Genomic DNA, 16,725 nt, shown 5'->3' on the forward strand with positions numbered 1-16,725 from the left:
TGTTGCCACTTTCTTTTTTTGTCCAAAATGCTAAAGAAGGCAGGAAACTGCTCCCTGGCCTTCTGCTCTGGTTCTGGCGATTACCAAAGGCTGAGTGGTATCTTTAGGGATCAAGCAAGCTTGGAGGAGATGTAGGACAGGCAGCAGTTGGTTCTACAGCTTCCCCCGTGGCAGCACAGCATCAAGAGCTGGTACAAAGGCTTGTTGACGCTACGTGGTACAAACACTCCCTCTCACAACATGAGTGTGACCCATGGTGGGTGCTTCAGCTGCCTGGGCAGCGCAACAACGGTCAATGGTGCTAAGCCACCCTTTTGTGGCTGCTGTGCTGCCTGAGAGGAAAAACCACCAAGATCTGTATGAACTCTCCCTTATCTTGCTGCCAGGGCCAAACAGCGAGAAGACGTAAAATAGAGATGGGAACCAGCCACCACTAGGAGTGAGAGGGACGGACTTGAGGCAGAGGCGCGACAAACGAGGTGCCGTGCCATTTTTGCCGCTTTGCTATGTTCTCGCTTTGCTGCGCCACTTCCACGGCACCGCCCTCCTCCCATATTTATAACCTGCCCTACGCATTGATTGGTCGCCGCTGGCCGGACGCTGGCCACGCCCCTTTCCCAGCTGCGGCGCCGCCGCCGCCATGTTGCGGGGAAGGAGGGGCGGAGTTGTTGCCATAAAGTGAGCGCCCGGAGTGGTAGCGCGGCGCAGCGCGGTAGAGGCTACGGGCGGGTGGTGCATGGCGCTTGAGAAGGGGTGGCTCCGTGGGAGAAGAGGAGAAAAACTAGTTGTTAGCGCTCGGTTGTTTCCCCGCCATAGAGTTCAATGGCGGATGCTGCGGTTACTGGCGGTGGCGAGATAGAGCTGGAGCAGCTTCAGCGGACGGAGAAGAACGACCGGGGCCTCCTCGCTTTGGAGAGCGGCAGCGCAGCAGCAGCTGAGGACAACACACAAAATGGCGGCCGCTCTGATGGTACTGCCGAGGAGGCGCTGCTGGTGGCTGCTACAGAAGACCAGGCCCCCCCAAATCTCAGCAGCAGCCAGCGGAAGAGCAGCGTCTCCACGGCACATGAACAGCAGCAGCAGCAGCCACCACAACAAACCAGCGACGTGTTGGGGGGTCCTCCCCCTCTTCCCAAGCCCCCTGAAGATCTGCCTATTAGGAGGATTTTTCAGATCCCCAGGAAGAGCAGAGAAAAGAAAGGTTGTTCCCTTCCTCCCCCCTTCTTCTCTCCCTCACCCGCTCTTCATCTTATTCAATAGGGAGGCTCTTTATACACTTCTCACAGCTGCATGCAAAATCCTGCGGGTGTGGAGGAGGCTGTGGCATGGCTCCGATTAGAGAGGCTTCTGGGGATGAGATTTTTAGTGTTAGGCATTTTAGATTCTCCTTTTTGTGTAAGGGAAAAAAGGCTTGAATTTGAGATGGTAGCTTAAAAATGGAAAAGGCTGGATTTGATCAGGGTGGGCTTGGAAACGGTTTATCACAGCCCCACTTCTGAGATGCACAGCCACGGAAGATGGTTCTCTGTGGGACATGCACACGGACATAGAGAGAAGATGATTCTTTTTCTATCTCCCCCCTTCTTCCCTCTCCGCAGGAGACAAGTGCGTCCATATTTAGATTGAGCTGGTAAACACTTTATACATTTCTGCTTCAGAGACACATGCAGAGAAGATGGCCCTTCTTTCCTTACCCATTGAAAGCATGCGTGTGTCTCCATCTCTTTGCAGGAGAGACGTGTGCATCCCACATTCATGTGCCTCACACTGGAAATGCTACTTTTTTGAGGCTCCTGTTTTTTTAATGGAACTTCTTCTGAAAGCCAGGGCTATCTCTCATTTTCTGGGAGACTCTCTGTTCATTTCTGTTTGCTTTTATTTTGTTAATTTGCCAAGAAGATTTACTTACTTTGTTGTCGTCCCCCCCTCCCCCCCGAAAAAAAAGTTGCCCCTTTCTTGCATTTCCCCAGTAGTGGAACAGGGCTCACTCAATAACACCACAGTTACTATTGTAAAACATTTACATACAGGGTTTTCATCTTTCAAAGATGTTGTTTAACTTTTGTAACTTTAAAATTTTGTTTTGTAAGGAGGAAGTGAAGGTAGGTTTGTTTGATTATTCCATTTCTCCTTCCCATTTTAAAGATGTCAGTGATTCTCTCAGAAATACTAAAGTGGATATGAAGCTAGCAGAGGCTAATGTAAAAGGAGCTGATTGACTTAAAGCAGTGATTCCCAAACTTTAACAACCTGTGAACCCCTTTCACTAAAATGTCAAGTCTTGTGAACCCCCTCCTAAAAATGAATATGTCCAGGGATTTTCTCCTTTACCTGAGTGTAATTTATAAAAGCAGTGATCTTGGAAATACAAAATTTGTTTTTGACATGGTTATTACACACTTATTAATTTATCATTACAGTATTTTATTACATTATGAAAATGGAAATTCTTCCAAGATCTCAATTTTGTAGCTTGTATCACTTTGAATAAGCCTGTTATAAGGCAAGGCTCCTATGTTCATCAAGTATCAGATGTGAAACTGCATGACGGTATTTAAGAAGCCAGCTCAAAGAGTTCCTCCTACCCAAGCATTCAGGTCTTGAGCAGTCCAGGCAAACAACGCATGTTATAACAAAGTTTAAGCTTGTTGTTCATAATTTAAAAACAATTCTAGCTGCCTATTTAATTTTAAAAACAGGAAAAAAATCCATCTCCCTTCCCATTTCTTATAAGGAGTCTTGAAGTTTAAATCTCCTCAGTGTGGTAGATATGCTTGCTTTGATCTGCTTAGCTCTTGGAAGTCCAGGGGCTCTAGGCTGCTGGCCCCATGCTGCTGGGAGTCCCTAGGGACAGCTCTGTCCGCCATTAGGGAATTTTTTTCCCGCGAACCCCCTGTAACAGAGGTTCACGAATCCCAGTTTGGGAACCACTGACTTAAAGTAACGTCCTGCCTCCTTGACAGTCATCTGATTAGAAAAATTCCTGGATTTAAAAAATGGCTCCTCTTGTTTCAGATGTCCCAAGACCAAGTTTGATTGTTTTAACCACAAAGTTATAGAACCAAATCTCAGAGGCATTCAGTGCATCACATAGATTTTTTATTTTATTTTAATGTACCTGTCTAGCACTTGGTTCTATTGTGAATTTGGAGAAACCTGAAATATATAAACTAGGTCTGGAAAACACCTTCTAGGTCATCTAGTACATCACCTGCCTGTGCGGGATTGTTTCCTGCAGTATATGTTTCTGACCAGTCAAGCATTTTAAATACCTTGAGTTTAGAACTTCTATCACTTTCTTTGGGACGGAGGGGGAGACTAGTCTGATCTTACTGGTTCCAACTGACTTGCTAACATCAAGATTTTATTTGGCATGTTCTTATGGATTTCATCTTTTGGTGTATCATAATTTCTTTAAAATATTGTCCAAAAAGGTCTGTTTTTAATACTTGCTAGTTAAACTTTTTTGGACACTTGAAACATTTCTTTCCATTCCATCATATACACATGCTGGTTTATTGTTATGGGTGCTTGGCTGTTGCCATAACAATACCATAGTATAATAAGCCATGATGAGATCATGGCACATCAGACGCCATAACAAAATTGAATGGAAGGCTTCCAGAGAGAACTTGGGTGTTGCAGGAAGTGTTAATGATGAATTGGGAAGTTGTGGTATTAAATCAGTACTACACCAGTACCCCAATTTAATGCCAGAGTGACAATGCACTGCTGGCACTTTGGTCTTCTGGATGTGTTCTGAAACCAAGATCACCTCATTCTTCCACCAAGCATTTAATGGCTGATAAAGATGACATGATTCTCCTTGGAAAGGTAGGGATGTTGATATTGCTGCCCTGCCCAAATTCCAAACTTGGGAACACTAGGCAACATTGCTTCTCTCTCCCCCTCCCCCACCAATTCTTCTAAGTTATTCTTGGCCTCTTGTCTAAAATTATGTTGTAGCATTGCTGGTGCAGAATGGCTGCTGTATTCTTCCCACGAGGTGACTGTTTTTTAGTTGTGGGCAACTGATCCCTATAATATCTTACCTATAACAGTTCTTTGCGCTCCTCCATGATAGCACTATATCAGTGCAAGTCAAAACTACATTTTCTTTTCCATTACCTTTTAAAAAAGGACACTAAAACCTATTATACTTTGGACTTTTTTTAAATAACTATGTGAGACAATTTTAAAACTACATGGAATTTGCAAAATCAGAAAACAGGTGAATTCTCGGTCTACCAGCTTCTTCGGTTTCTGAAGCAGGAATAGGCGTTCCTTGAATGACAACTAGAAACAAATGAAAGCATATCATCAAGGCCAAGCCTACCATCTAGAGAGTTACAGAAAATGTTTTAACGTGAACTGAACAAAGCAGATGGCGCTAATTGAGGGATTATATAATGAGGCTCTTTCTATTGATTCTTTATTAGACTCTAACTCCTGGAGGGAACTTCTATAAACTTTCATTAAATGGCAGGAGGATTTTTTTTTTATTTATTTGCTCTCCCTTTTCTATAGGGACAATTCAGGGAATAGGACCTTAAACATAGTTATAAGTAGGAAACATTTAAATTTATTTTGGCTTGAGGATTTGGTCTATTTTATGGCATCTAGTCACATGGCACTAATTATAATAGTACAGTTTCCTGTTTTGTTATGAGCTATGTAGCATACTGGCCTACTACCATCTCCTGTGTGTGTGGTTTTTTCGTTTGTTTGTTTTAAAAAGCCATATCTTGCAAGCCGGCCAGCTTGAGCCTGGCCATTGCTTTGAGATGCCTTTCACCCAATTGTGACAGGGAAGGGCAAGTGCACAATAGTGCTGTACCAATCTTCCTTTGGACTCCCTGTTGGACTAACTCATCAGCATTATGCCTCCGACTTCAGAAAGGCAGTTAAATATGTGCTTGAGTAGTCCCACTGCTGCTCCTATGCTTAAAGATAGGCACATGCCAGTTCAGGAAGGTACTAAATCACTTGTTAGGGTGCCACTTCCTCCTTCTCTGTCTAGATGCAAAATTTAGGTCTTGCTTGTCATTTAAAGACTCCATGGCACTTGTAAGTGCTGGGTTGTTAGCCAAACTCTAGTTCACATGAGGATGGTTTTTTGCTGATCTGTATTGTCTGACAGTTCATTAGATACGTATTTTTCCATTATTCTTCTTAAACTTTTGGAAGGACGGTTGCATGTTGTTCACCATTGACCGTTTCCACCCTAGGGAATTAAGTGATTCCCTGAATTTGTAAACTGTTTATGGACCTTCTGGGGCAAAGACGCTACAATAATACAATCTCAAGGTTTATATTAACCATTGTGATGGCCCATTTTATCAGTGTATGTCTGTCTTGCTGATCTTGCACCAGGAAATCGTGACTTCAAGAAAATGGTACTTTTCATATCTTGGTGGCAGAAACACTTCATTCCTAAAGAGCAATATCATCATGCTATTTTTACTGATGTGCTAGGAAGGAAAATGCTTTGTATTCCTGGAAACCTGAAGTGTTAGGTGAAGACAGTCAGTATTCCTCAAGAAAGCAAGATTATTTTCCTGATGAAGTTGCAAGTTCAAACAGTCTTAAAAAAAGGGGGAGGGGGAGCTACAAATTTAATCTGATAATTTGAATGAATTGATATATTGCTTACTGAGAGTCTTATATGGAAATTGACTAATGGTGGTGTCTTGGCATTGAAAACAAGGCATAGCACCAGTCTAGACAGTCAAGCACCAATATCTGATTTCAAACATTAAAGTCTCTTTTTTTTATATATTAAAAAAAATTCTGTCTACCAAAACAACTGTTATAATACTGGTCTAGCTTCTGTGGAAGTGTAGTGAAATCTTTTTTTTGTACTTCAAACAAAATATCACAAATTGTTGAGCATAGTTCCTATATGGCATAAGGATGCTATAAATTAGTTTTCTCATTTCCATAACTGTATGCAGTTAACATTACAAAAACTGGAAAATGGCCAGTATAAACAGGTCCAGATATTTTTATAATCCAGGTTATTGTTAGGGCCCTACCAAAATCAGAGTCCATTTTGGTCAATGTCATGGTCATAGGATTTTAATAAAAAATTTCATGATTTCACATATTTAAATCTGAAATTTCATGGTGTTGTAACTGTAGGGGTCCTGACCAAAAGGAGATTGTGGGGTCACAAGGTTAATAGGGGGCGGGGGGAGAGGGTTGCGATACTGCCACCCTTCTGCACTGCCTTCAGAGCTGGGCCCTTTGCCAGCCACCGGCCACCCAGCTCTGAAGGCAGTGCAGAAGTAAGGGTGGCAATACCATGATCCCTCCCCCGCCACAATAACTTTGTGATTTCCCCCCCACAACCCCATTTTGGGTCGGGACGCCCCCCAGTTTGAGAAACACTGGTCTCCCTCATGAAATCTGTACGGTATAGGGTAAAAGTACACACAAGACCAGATTTCACGGTCCAGGGTGTTTGTGTGGTTTTTTTTTTTTTTTTTTTTTTTTTTTTTTTTTGTTCATGGCTGTGAATTTGGTAGGGCCCTAGTAATTGTACTTTCCTTCCTGAGCTCCTTGTAAGAGTAAGACCAGAAATAAGCTTAATGAATGCCATTAAAATCTAAACGGTGTGCACATATTGCAGGATGTGGTGATGGTTATAAAGAACTAATACTTGTGTGTTTTATCTTTTAGGCATAGTAATATAGACAATGTGATCTGGAACTGCACTTCTATAGTTACAATTAGTACTTGGTTGCAACGAAAAACTTGACATGGCATAGTCTGTATAGGAACCATACATTCAACTGGTGGTTCTGGGGCTATGTGCCTCCTGAACTGTATTAAAATACCTTCTCTGGCTAAGTAACAGGTGATATGTATAGAAAAATGTTCCCTGACCTACCCTCAAATGCGCCCTTCCTTTTTAAAAAAACAAACGAAAACCTCCCGAAACCCAGGTTGTGTTAACGTTGCTGACTGGGTTTTTGCTGGCTGAAGTCAGGGTTGAATGACTTCCCCATCCACCCCCTAATAAAATTAGCTTTTTGGTTTTTGTTTCCTGCCCCCCTTTCTCCTCCCCCCCCCCCCAAATCCATGTAAACAACTCAATCGAACTACTATTTCAGCAGCTGAGGCAATAGGGATGTAAGAGCCCTGCTGTTTGCTGTATGCTTTGAGAAGGTTGCTTTTCCTTAGGCCTCAGTAAACCAAATCCAACAGAAAATAGTCTTTTTTTTTTTAAAAGATCGAAGCGAAAGGCTGTTGATTAAATCTTTTACAGTACCTTAAACATTAACAACAAACAAAGCTACATAATTTTTACTTTTTTCTTTTACATGTGAACAGACAGAACTTGCTCTATAATGAAATTTGTGGGGTTTTTTGACAGTATCATCAAAAGACGCATCATAAAGCCTTGCTGCTTGCTTGATTTGATGAAAACAAATCATACACAGAATGAGATCCTTCATTAAACATTTTTTCCCCTCAGGTGAAATGCATATTTCGGGTTTAAAGCACCTTCAATTCAGAACCTTAGGCTCAAGATATTCAAAAATTAAGAGTGTCTGGTTTGACTCTTTAAAGGGGCCTGACTTTTCCAGTGGTTGAATGGAAAATCCAAGGTGCTTTAAGGGGTCTCAAATTGCTATATTGCCCATGGATCTATATTTAGTTCAGAGATGGCATCAATTCTCAGCCTAACTATAGTTCTTGTGATAGACATAAGTTAATAAAATTTCATTTAATGTAAAAAAAATTACATAATATGCTTTCAAAACCTATTCTTGAACAAGAGCTATGCTTGTCTTTCTCTGCATATAAAACTTTATTCCCAAGAAATTAAAAAACAAACCTTTGTTATTACCAGAACTGTGGACTACATATACTCTCCTTGTTCAAGGGATTAGGCGGTAATACCACAGCAGTCTATGTGACTTGCCATATGCAAAACTGTTGGATGTCAAGTTGTCAATAACACATTATTCATCGTAGAAGAAAATGAAGATTAGGCTTGTGAAGAAACTACATTTTGGAGGACTGCTGATCTCCATAAAAATCATTCATCAGAGTGCAAGGTCTAAGAAAACACAAATGTGTAACATCATTAATAATGTCCCAACAGAGTTTTAACAGCGGGCAGGACCTCTCCATAGGCAGTAACCTGCCTTTTTACCGACTTGCATTGAGGAAGTAGACAATATGCTGCTGTAATATGGGGCCACTCTTGTATATAATATTGCAAGTCTTGTGAACTGTATACATAACATTGAGCAGCTAGGGCAACTTTGTTCATCAAGATTACAGGAATTCAACAACAGCCATAGTAACATAACTGGACAATCACTTCAAACCACTGTTGTTTTTACTACAAGACATTTGAAGAAAATGTATTTTTAGTTGCTCTAAATAGAAATCCTCATGGTGATCAAAGTTCGATGCAATCTATAGTGAAACTGTTTCCAGCATAATTTATTGAATGGAGTGCATGTCGATACTGTATAAATGCAGAATTACTGCAGTCTTAAATCAGATTTATCACTCAAGTGACTTCTTAAAAACTTTGACACACAGATTTATTTGTACGTAGTGTGGAAATTTCCCAATACTTTGATGTAACCTTTCTTAATCCTATAAGAAGAGCTCTAATATAGTGAACAACAAAGCACGTTTTTTTTTTTTTAGATCTGAAGAAATCAAGATGTAGCCAAGATAATGTGTGTGTGGTGTGTGTTGGTTTTCTTTCCTGTGTGCGCGCGCGCTAAAACTGCTGCTGTAATCCATTTTAATTAATGGAGGAAAAAACTTATCCTGATTTTCCTCTCTGCTCCTTCCCTGTGCTTGGTTGGGTGTCTTCCCCCACCCCCAATGTCTTGAACTATGATTGTGAGCTGTTTGGGTTAGGGACCATTGTATTGTATGTCAGTAGGATACATGGTAAAATGGGGCCATGAGTTGGTAGTTGCCTTCAGACTCTACTGTAATACGTATAATGCACACTCTAGCCAAACTTTGTCATTAATAGGGTTCACATGCATAATTAGCTGTGTATGTATAACAAATAGGTTTTGTGTTAATGCTTATCATGGCATTAAATCTTTAAAAGTACAACTGTATGATATATACAGCTGCAAGAACTAAGTCTTCTGCCTCTGTTGAAAGATGACTTGTTTCAGTAACAAATTTAAAAAAAATCAATTAAAAACAGGATCAATTTTTTTTTTAATGTCCATGCTAAATTTAGCCTTCCTGTAGAGACAAATGTATGGCCAATATTAAATGTAACCAATATTAAATAACCATGGCAGTGACTTAATACTGCATAAAGAAACAAATCATGACTCCTATGTCTAGTAATTTCTTCCTAGAAGGGTCAGATGACTGACTAGATGCCACTAGAAAGCAAACTGCTTGCTCATTAGTCTTTTTCCACTTATATACCTTTTTAAGTCTCATTCTTGCAAGATAAGTAAAACATGCAGCACTCACTATTTTCACTTTCCATTAAGATGGACCTAATTGCATGACCATAAATATAGCAATAGATGCTGTCCTTGTCTTCTAATTGGCAGTAACTGACAAGCTTTTACCAGCTGTTGGTCAAGCTGTTCTTGTGACTTGGAGCCTCTATAATGACCCTGTTTAATTTTGTGCACCTTTCCCACCCCTTTTAAAAACCATGCAGATGCACACACCATGGCCCAGTCTTGTGTAATCCTTGACACACACTCTAAATCACTTACTGCTATTTTGGTAAATATTCTGTACTTTTATCCACCTTTATTTTTGTAATTCGTCTAGAACTTCTGTGCATCCTGTGCTTTTAGAGCGGGAGGCAGGCAGTAATAGAATGGCAAAAGCACTATTTGAAAGGTATATAGCAGAACTGTTTACAAACCAGAACTCCTGTATCATCAGGATAAAGCTCTATTTCTGTACACCTTTAAAAAAGCTACGTAGAGAAAATACAGCTCCATTTCTTTGGGTCTTCTCTCTCTCCAAGTCTGTGCTTCAGTTCTTTGCTACTCCATGCTCTACAGTCCCCTGCTGGTCATTTGGCCTTCATGCTGTGCAGCTAAAATGGTCTGTGGGGATGGAGATGAGGGGCTGAAAGATAAACCCAAACCAAGGAGACTGCTATGCAGATTTAGGCAATAGCTTAGCAAAAAAGTAAATTTGAAGTGGCCATCTTTGTGAATGCATAATTATGTTGTACAGAAGACCCATGTTATCCTGGGGAATTTCTTAAACTAGAATGTGAGCAACCATAGCTGAACCTAGTATCCCCTCTATAATAGCCATTTATTGTCAGGGTAAGTAGCCTATATATTCACAAGGCACTGTAACATCAAATTCCACCTTTTTGTGAGACAGGTTTTTAATACAAAATATCTAAAATGAATCAAGCCATTAAACTTAAATAGGATTTTTATCTTGATCTTATAAAGCTATTAGTGAAATGAAAATGTACTGGGAAGCTTTCAAATGTGTATTAATACTAACTTTCTTCTCTCTCTTTAGCACTCTTTCAGCCAGTAGCTATGGGATCTCGAGAGTTTGAAGATGTTGTGAAAATTTTGCATTCATCTTATTTGGAGTCAGGTTCGATGGCCAATTTCAATTACAAAAGAGCCAGCTTAATCCATAGTGAGCTGTTGGAAAAGGAGGTGAGTACCCACAGTTTGCCGTTTATGAAACAGCGTATAAGCTATAAACTTTAGTGGTTTTGCCCAACTCCATTTACTTGAAGCCAAATGGTTTAATATGCTTAAGTGTTGGATCCTTGTAGTGTTGCTTCATGCTGGGTTCTTGAGGACAGTGTGTGTGTGTGTTTGAATTAGGTTGCTATACTTAAATGGATAGCACTACAGAAATAATCCGATAAGCTTTTAAATTCAAGATAACTAAATTAGGGCTATTTCAAAACATAACATGACTCTTACTAAATACACAATGTGAAATATAAAGAAATATGGTTTGTAAACAGTATTATTAGTCTTTCCTCCTTGGAAGTTCCCATTACTAGCAGAGCTAACCAGATTTGCAATAGATGGTGTATACAGAAGGGGGGTTACTGGTGCCCTCTTCTTTGGTCCTTGCCCCCCAAAAAGTAAGGGGGTGAGGGCTTGCTGATTTGATCTTGCTGCCTCCAAGATGAGGGAAATGGGTGGAGTGTCACACTTCTCGCTGTGTACCCTACCGTTTCTGTTATGGAGGCCTTTATGTTTCTCCTGCCTGCCTGGCTTCGTTTTTCTTCTGAATAAAACAGACTGGTTGCTGTGAATATAATTTGAACTGAGGTAAACACAAAATTTAACACTACATGAAGTTACTGATAGGAGAGCTACTATGACTCTTCTTCCACCGTGCCCCGCTTCTCCCCGAGTCTAGGTTTAAGCCCAGTGTTAATGGAAATTTTATGAGATATCAGAAGATTGTAGTGCAGAAAACAGCCTGCAACATTTAAATCTTTTTTTGGTCATAGCCGAGCCAGTAACCAAGACTGTGCTGCTTCAGAGGTCTGGTATCCAATTGCAGACTCTGGCCCAAAATGTCCAGACTACTACTGTTCCAGCAATTTTACTACTGACTATGCTTAGAAATCTCATACTGCTGGCTCGATGTCAGGAATATCTAAGAGTTTTATGGTGGATGAAACTCTAGCACCTGAAGTGAGGGGAAAAATATGTGAGGGGGAGCTAGTGCCAGTGCCACTGTTTGAGATCTGAGCTTCTTTGTGCTTCCTGTTTCTTTCAATTTTGAGGTGTATAATTAATTATTGTAAATTAATGGTGGTATCTTCCAATACAGGTTTAATGCCTTCTGCATAAGCTATAGTAGTCTATTTAACTTTTAAATATTGCTCTTGCATTAAATCATATCTCTTCTAGATTTATAGTTCTCTCAGAAGCAGTGGCAAAACATGTTCAATAGCTGAATTAGCAAATCAAGCAGTGTGACTTTAAAACTAACAAGCAGTCATGAAAATACTGTGCTGAACCCTCTTGAAGAAAAAACTTGTTTGTCTCCTCAGTGCCACACCAAAAAAAAATCACTGCATTCTAGAACTATAACATCAGCTTTTACTGGCTTGTGTATTGTCTTGTTTTCAGACAATTCACAAACTGTTGATGATTTCCTTAGTGTTTTTGTGACTACGTAATTTGGCTGAATACTACGAAGTTTTCAAGCATGGAGAGAAGAATATAGCCTTGTTAATGTGCTTCTCCTTTCTCGAAAATGAAAGCACTAGTTAAAGGGCAACTGTTTTTTCCTTTTTATTCTGTTTAAAATAACACATGGTCCAGTGCAAGCTTGCTTGTAACAGTATCAATTTTTGTAACTGAAGAAGACAAACTGATAGCAGTGAGGCAAGACTAACAAAATATGAAATTCGGACTTGGTTTTTGTGCAACAGAAATCAGTGGTCAGAAGTGATGATGCAAGTCCTATGGTTCAGAAGTTGATCTAGAATGCAAGTCCAAAATGATATATGAGAACTTAAGCTGAATGCTTCCCCCTCCCATTTCCAAGGTGAAAGGATACACACTCTTCTAAAATTGTTTATTGGAAACTGTGCTGAAACATTAACCTCATTCAAATTGGCCTTTTGATTATTTGCACCTAGAGTTAACAGTGTAGACTGTAACTTAGCCAAATTAGACTTCTTGGAAGCCAGGTGGCACTTGATTGTGCCAATACTGATTTCTTCATTGCATGTATTAAGATTTTGTTTGATAATAGTTCACAGAAAAACGTAGAGAACTGAAATGTGATGGTCGCCTAGAAAAAGAGCTTGTTGAATCCTATGCGTTTCTGATGGTTGATCGACCTCAGGTGAGTAGAGACAAGCTTTATAAAATAGCTTAGGTTCATTTTTTCTTGTTCTGCTTTGGGATGGTTTTTCAAACAGAATTGTTTGTTGATGACTTTAGGTTCCACTAACTACCGATATGTGTTCTACATCTGCAGAATTCAGCACAAGGGAGCCATAGTAATTACAGAAGAGGAATGTTGTCACAGAACTGATCTGTTACGCTGTGTAATTAGGGTTCCAGTTACAAATGTTTTATTTTCTTTACCTTTTGGGATCAGACCGCTTAGGCTTATGCTTATTTTCCACCTCCTCCCCCCCCACCCCCCCAAAAAAAGCATTCTAAGTTTTACCTATTGTGTGTTTAAACATTTGGCTTTTTAAAATATGCATGCTCTAACACCTCAAAAAGGGATATTGCCTGCTTGATTTTGAGACTTTTTTGGGGGGATCTTTGAGTAACTTGTACTGCCTTTCTCTTGACATGAACACAAGTGAGACCCCCCTGAAAATTGTTGTGTGACATATTGGCTAGTTGGGACTCACTGCAACAGTTCCTTCCTTCTGATGTAAAAGCAGGGAGAGTATTTAAAAAAAAAAAAAAATCTTCATGCTGCTTTCTGGGGTGTACGTCCTCTGCGATCAGACTCTGTATGAAAATAAATTATATATTAAAAAATGTCTTCCTCAATGAGGCTGTATATCCCCAAGAGCCCTATTGCCATATTTGCAATCAGGATCCTATAGGAAAGGCACCATATTGGATGGGGCCCTTCTGCTGCTACCTTATGATGGATGTAGGGTGGAGGAAGAAAAGATTCTGTATTCTCTTTACCCTTATGATAGAGAGAAGTCATCAAAATGTAGTAGTTACACATTCAAGTGTGTGGCTGTTGATCAAGAACATCTTATTTTCTATAATTTTTTAGATGGCTATGGTTAAGCTGTATAGACCTATATCAATAAACACATTGCCTCCACAGCAAACAAAAGTGTCCGTATTTGGCATGCATTAAAGTTTATGCCCTAAGATGAGTTCTCAAGGGGGGGGGGGGTCACGAGGTTAGTACATGGGGTGGTCGTGAGCTGTCAGCCTCCACACCAAACCCTGCTTCGCATTCAGCATTTATAATGGTGTTAAATATATAAAAGTGTTTTTTTTAATTTGGGGTGGGGGGGTCGCACTCAGAGGCTTGCTATGTGAAAGGGGTCACCAATACAAAATTTGAGAATTACTTCCCTAAGGGTACGTCCATACTACCCGCCCGGATCGGCGGGTAGCAATCGACTTCACGGAGTTCGATATATCGCGTCTCATCTAGACGCGATATATCGAACTCCGAACGCGCTCCTGTCGACTCCGGAACTCCACCACCGCGAACGGCGATGGGGGAGCTGCGGACGTCGATCCCGCGCTGTGAGGACGGGTAAGTAGTTCGAACTAAGGTAGTTCGACTTCAGCTACGCTATTCGCGTAGCTGAAGTTGCATACCTTAGTTCGACCCCCCCCCCCAGTGTAGACCAGGCCTAAGAGTTGTACAGTAACATAAAGTACAATTATAATTGAGATTACACTAATTTTGTATTAAGTGTTTCGCATAGAAATATAACTTAGAATATGTACTCATAAAAAGGAGAGGTTTATTAAACTGTTGCCTGTTCCACTCATAGTCTAACTTTACTTTGCAAATATGTATGCATCTAAAATTAGATATATTTGTTCAATTCAGGTGCAAAATATATGTGAAAAAGGGCTACAGGCGGGCCATTCCAAAATAACAATTCTTGGCAGCCCTTCCATGGGTAACTATCTCTTCACTTTTCTTTCTGTATATTTACATCATACAGTATGATTTTTACGATATGAATGTGATATTACTTTAAACCTATTGTCCTTGCTATAGCATTTCCCAAAATTTGCACTTACACTTCAGAAAAATCCCACCCAGCTGATTTCAGGTAATGACCTTTGATTCAGGAGCAGTACAGTTCACAAATACACGAATTAACAAAATTAAGCTTGTCTTAAAAATAGATTTCACAGATGTAAGAATGAATTACCCAATTACAATTTTTCAGGGAATGTTCTAGGCATCTATAGGCAGAATCCTATTCATTTTTGGGGACAATTGGAAAACCAAATTGGGGGGAGAGAGCACATTTAGTCCCTGTGATCTGTTTAGCTTGAAGTTGTAGTTCTGCGCTCCTGCAGTTGTCTGTCGATCAAAGAACTGGTTGAGGGCACCCATTTAAGTCCTTCCAGCATAACACTACCCCCAACTCAGCTGAAACTCTGCACGGAGGCAAACAATGGGGGAAAGGCTGACAGACACGGCTCTGGCCAGGAATCTGTGATATGCCCCACCAGGATCCAGCCTTCCCTATATCTTGTGCCTTCAGAGATCCGGTGTCCTAGCACCATGGCCATGCAGGGCTCTCTCTACGGTTCCACTCTCATGGTCTTGCTCAGTCATTTACCAGCCAGAGTGTAGGAGCCATCCCTGCGCAGGAACTATTTTAGCAGTACGGTGGTCACAGCTGGGGCTTGTCATAATCCTTGCTGTCATCGGGGCTCTGCTCTGCTGGGCCAGGATGACTGCAGCCATCTGCACACCTTCTGCCCTGATGTTTTGGGCTTGGCAGCACAGGAAGCCCCCTGTAACAGCACTGTCAGCTCTGCCTATTCCCAACCCTGCAACTGTAAAAATAAAAATTGATTCAAAGAAAAAAATCAAGTTCTGCCAAGCTTAACTGTGGAATGTTGCCCACAGTTTGATGTAGTAGCATGAAATATGGCTGGACACATTGTTATGCTTCTCATCAAGCAGTTTAGTCTGTTTGCCCTTCCATGTAGCTACAATATTGCTACAATTTTACTGAACTGATATTTGTCATCTTATAGAAATGGCTAATACTCTTGTCATACTGATTAATCTCCTAACTGTAACATCTTAATGTTCAGAATCTTTGTTTTCTTAACTTTGTACTCTATCTTCCTCATCAGGTATATATCTCTCCAGATATGCTGATTTATTACAAGCTAATCCCCTGGAAGCTGGAGCAACTGGTGACGTGATTATTTTTAAAATAATAAAGGTAACTTCTGCTCTTAGCTTTTCTTTAAAGGCTGCATTTCTTATTCCTGAAGCTTTCTTGCTTTTGGTGGCTTGTTATAGAATTCTGCTACCGATTTTTGGAGAGAATCTGAACGTATACAAGGCTCTGTAGTAGGAAGAAAATATGTAATCATTTTTATTTAAAAGCATATATTAACTTTAAACCACAACTTAGCTCTTTCTCTGCAGTTTTTGTTGTTCCTACAATTTTGCTTTTTCTTCAAAAAGATGGAACGAGAATGACTTTTATAAATACTTGTAACTAAATGTCAGTTACCTCATTCTTACAGTGCTGTTGTACTTTATCTGTAGCTGCTCTAACGGTTGATATAGTTAAGAAATTAACCCTGCAATTCCTTTTTGCTCTATAGGGAAAAATGAAAAGCGTATATGACCACATGGGTGTGAAAACAATGGAATCAACAGCTAAAAGTGCATTAGATCCAACACCAAAGCATGAGTGCCATGTTTCAAAGAATGCTAATAAAGTAAATTCCTTGTTGGCTTATAGAGCTTATGAGCTTACTCAGGTAGGAGAGCAGCTTCATTTATATATTGTATATTTGTGTCTATGAAAAGAGAGCATGGTGGTGTAGTGTTACAGATTTTAACACTTCAGACAGGGAGTCAGATGTGGATTACCTGATACCTTACTGTACAAGTAAGATATTTGCCTGTTCTAAAATCTTACATATATCTCAACATAGTTTTTCATTCTGTTGTAATGAAAACATTGTAAGTGGTCCTGTATTCCTTTGCTAAGCTCACAATAAGTTTCTCCCTCTCTAAAATATTATCTTTGCATAT

At 40.2% G+C, this 16,725-nt stretch overlaps 1 protein-coding gene across 8 annotated transcripts in view; it reads left to right on the forward strand.

Moving 5' to 3' along the window:
- The first annotated feature begins 664 nt into the window (after window positions 1–664).
- TASOR (transcription activation suppressor) overlaps window positions 665–16,725 on the forward strand; it is a 70,222-nt gene continuing 54,161 nt past the window's right edge. For 3 of the 8 annotated variants that reach the window (XM_045024254.1, XM_045024257.1, XM_045024258.1), the window contains exons 1-6: window positions 666–1,201; window positions 10,510–10,655; window positions 12,733–12,825; window positions 14,533–14,605; window positions 15,807–15,898; window positions 16,290–16,448. In XM_045024254.1, coding sequence (XP_044880189.1) covers window positions 823–1,201; window positions 10,510–10,655; window positions 12,733–12,825; window positions 14,533–14,605; window positions 15,807–15,898; window positions 16,290–16,448 — 942 coding nt within the window. In that variant the 5' untranslated portion in view covers window positions 666–822. Of the gene's footprint in view, window positions 1,202–10,509; window positions 10,656–12,732; window positions 12,826–14,532; window positions 14,606–15,806; window positions 15,899–16,289; window positions 16,449–16,725 lie in introns of all 8 variants that reach the window. The other 5 variants (XM_045024252.1, XM_045024253.1, XM_045024255.1 and 2 more) reach the window with 4 other exon arrangements.

This window comes from Mauremys mutica, chromosome 7 (assembly GCF_020497125.1).
Source record: "Mauremys mutica isolate MM-2020 ecotype Southern chromosome 7, ASM2049712v1, whole genome shotgun sequence".
Taxonomy (NCBI): domain Eukaryota; kingdom Metazoa; phylum Chordata; order Testudines; family Geoemydidae; genus Mauremys; species Mauremys mutica.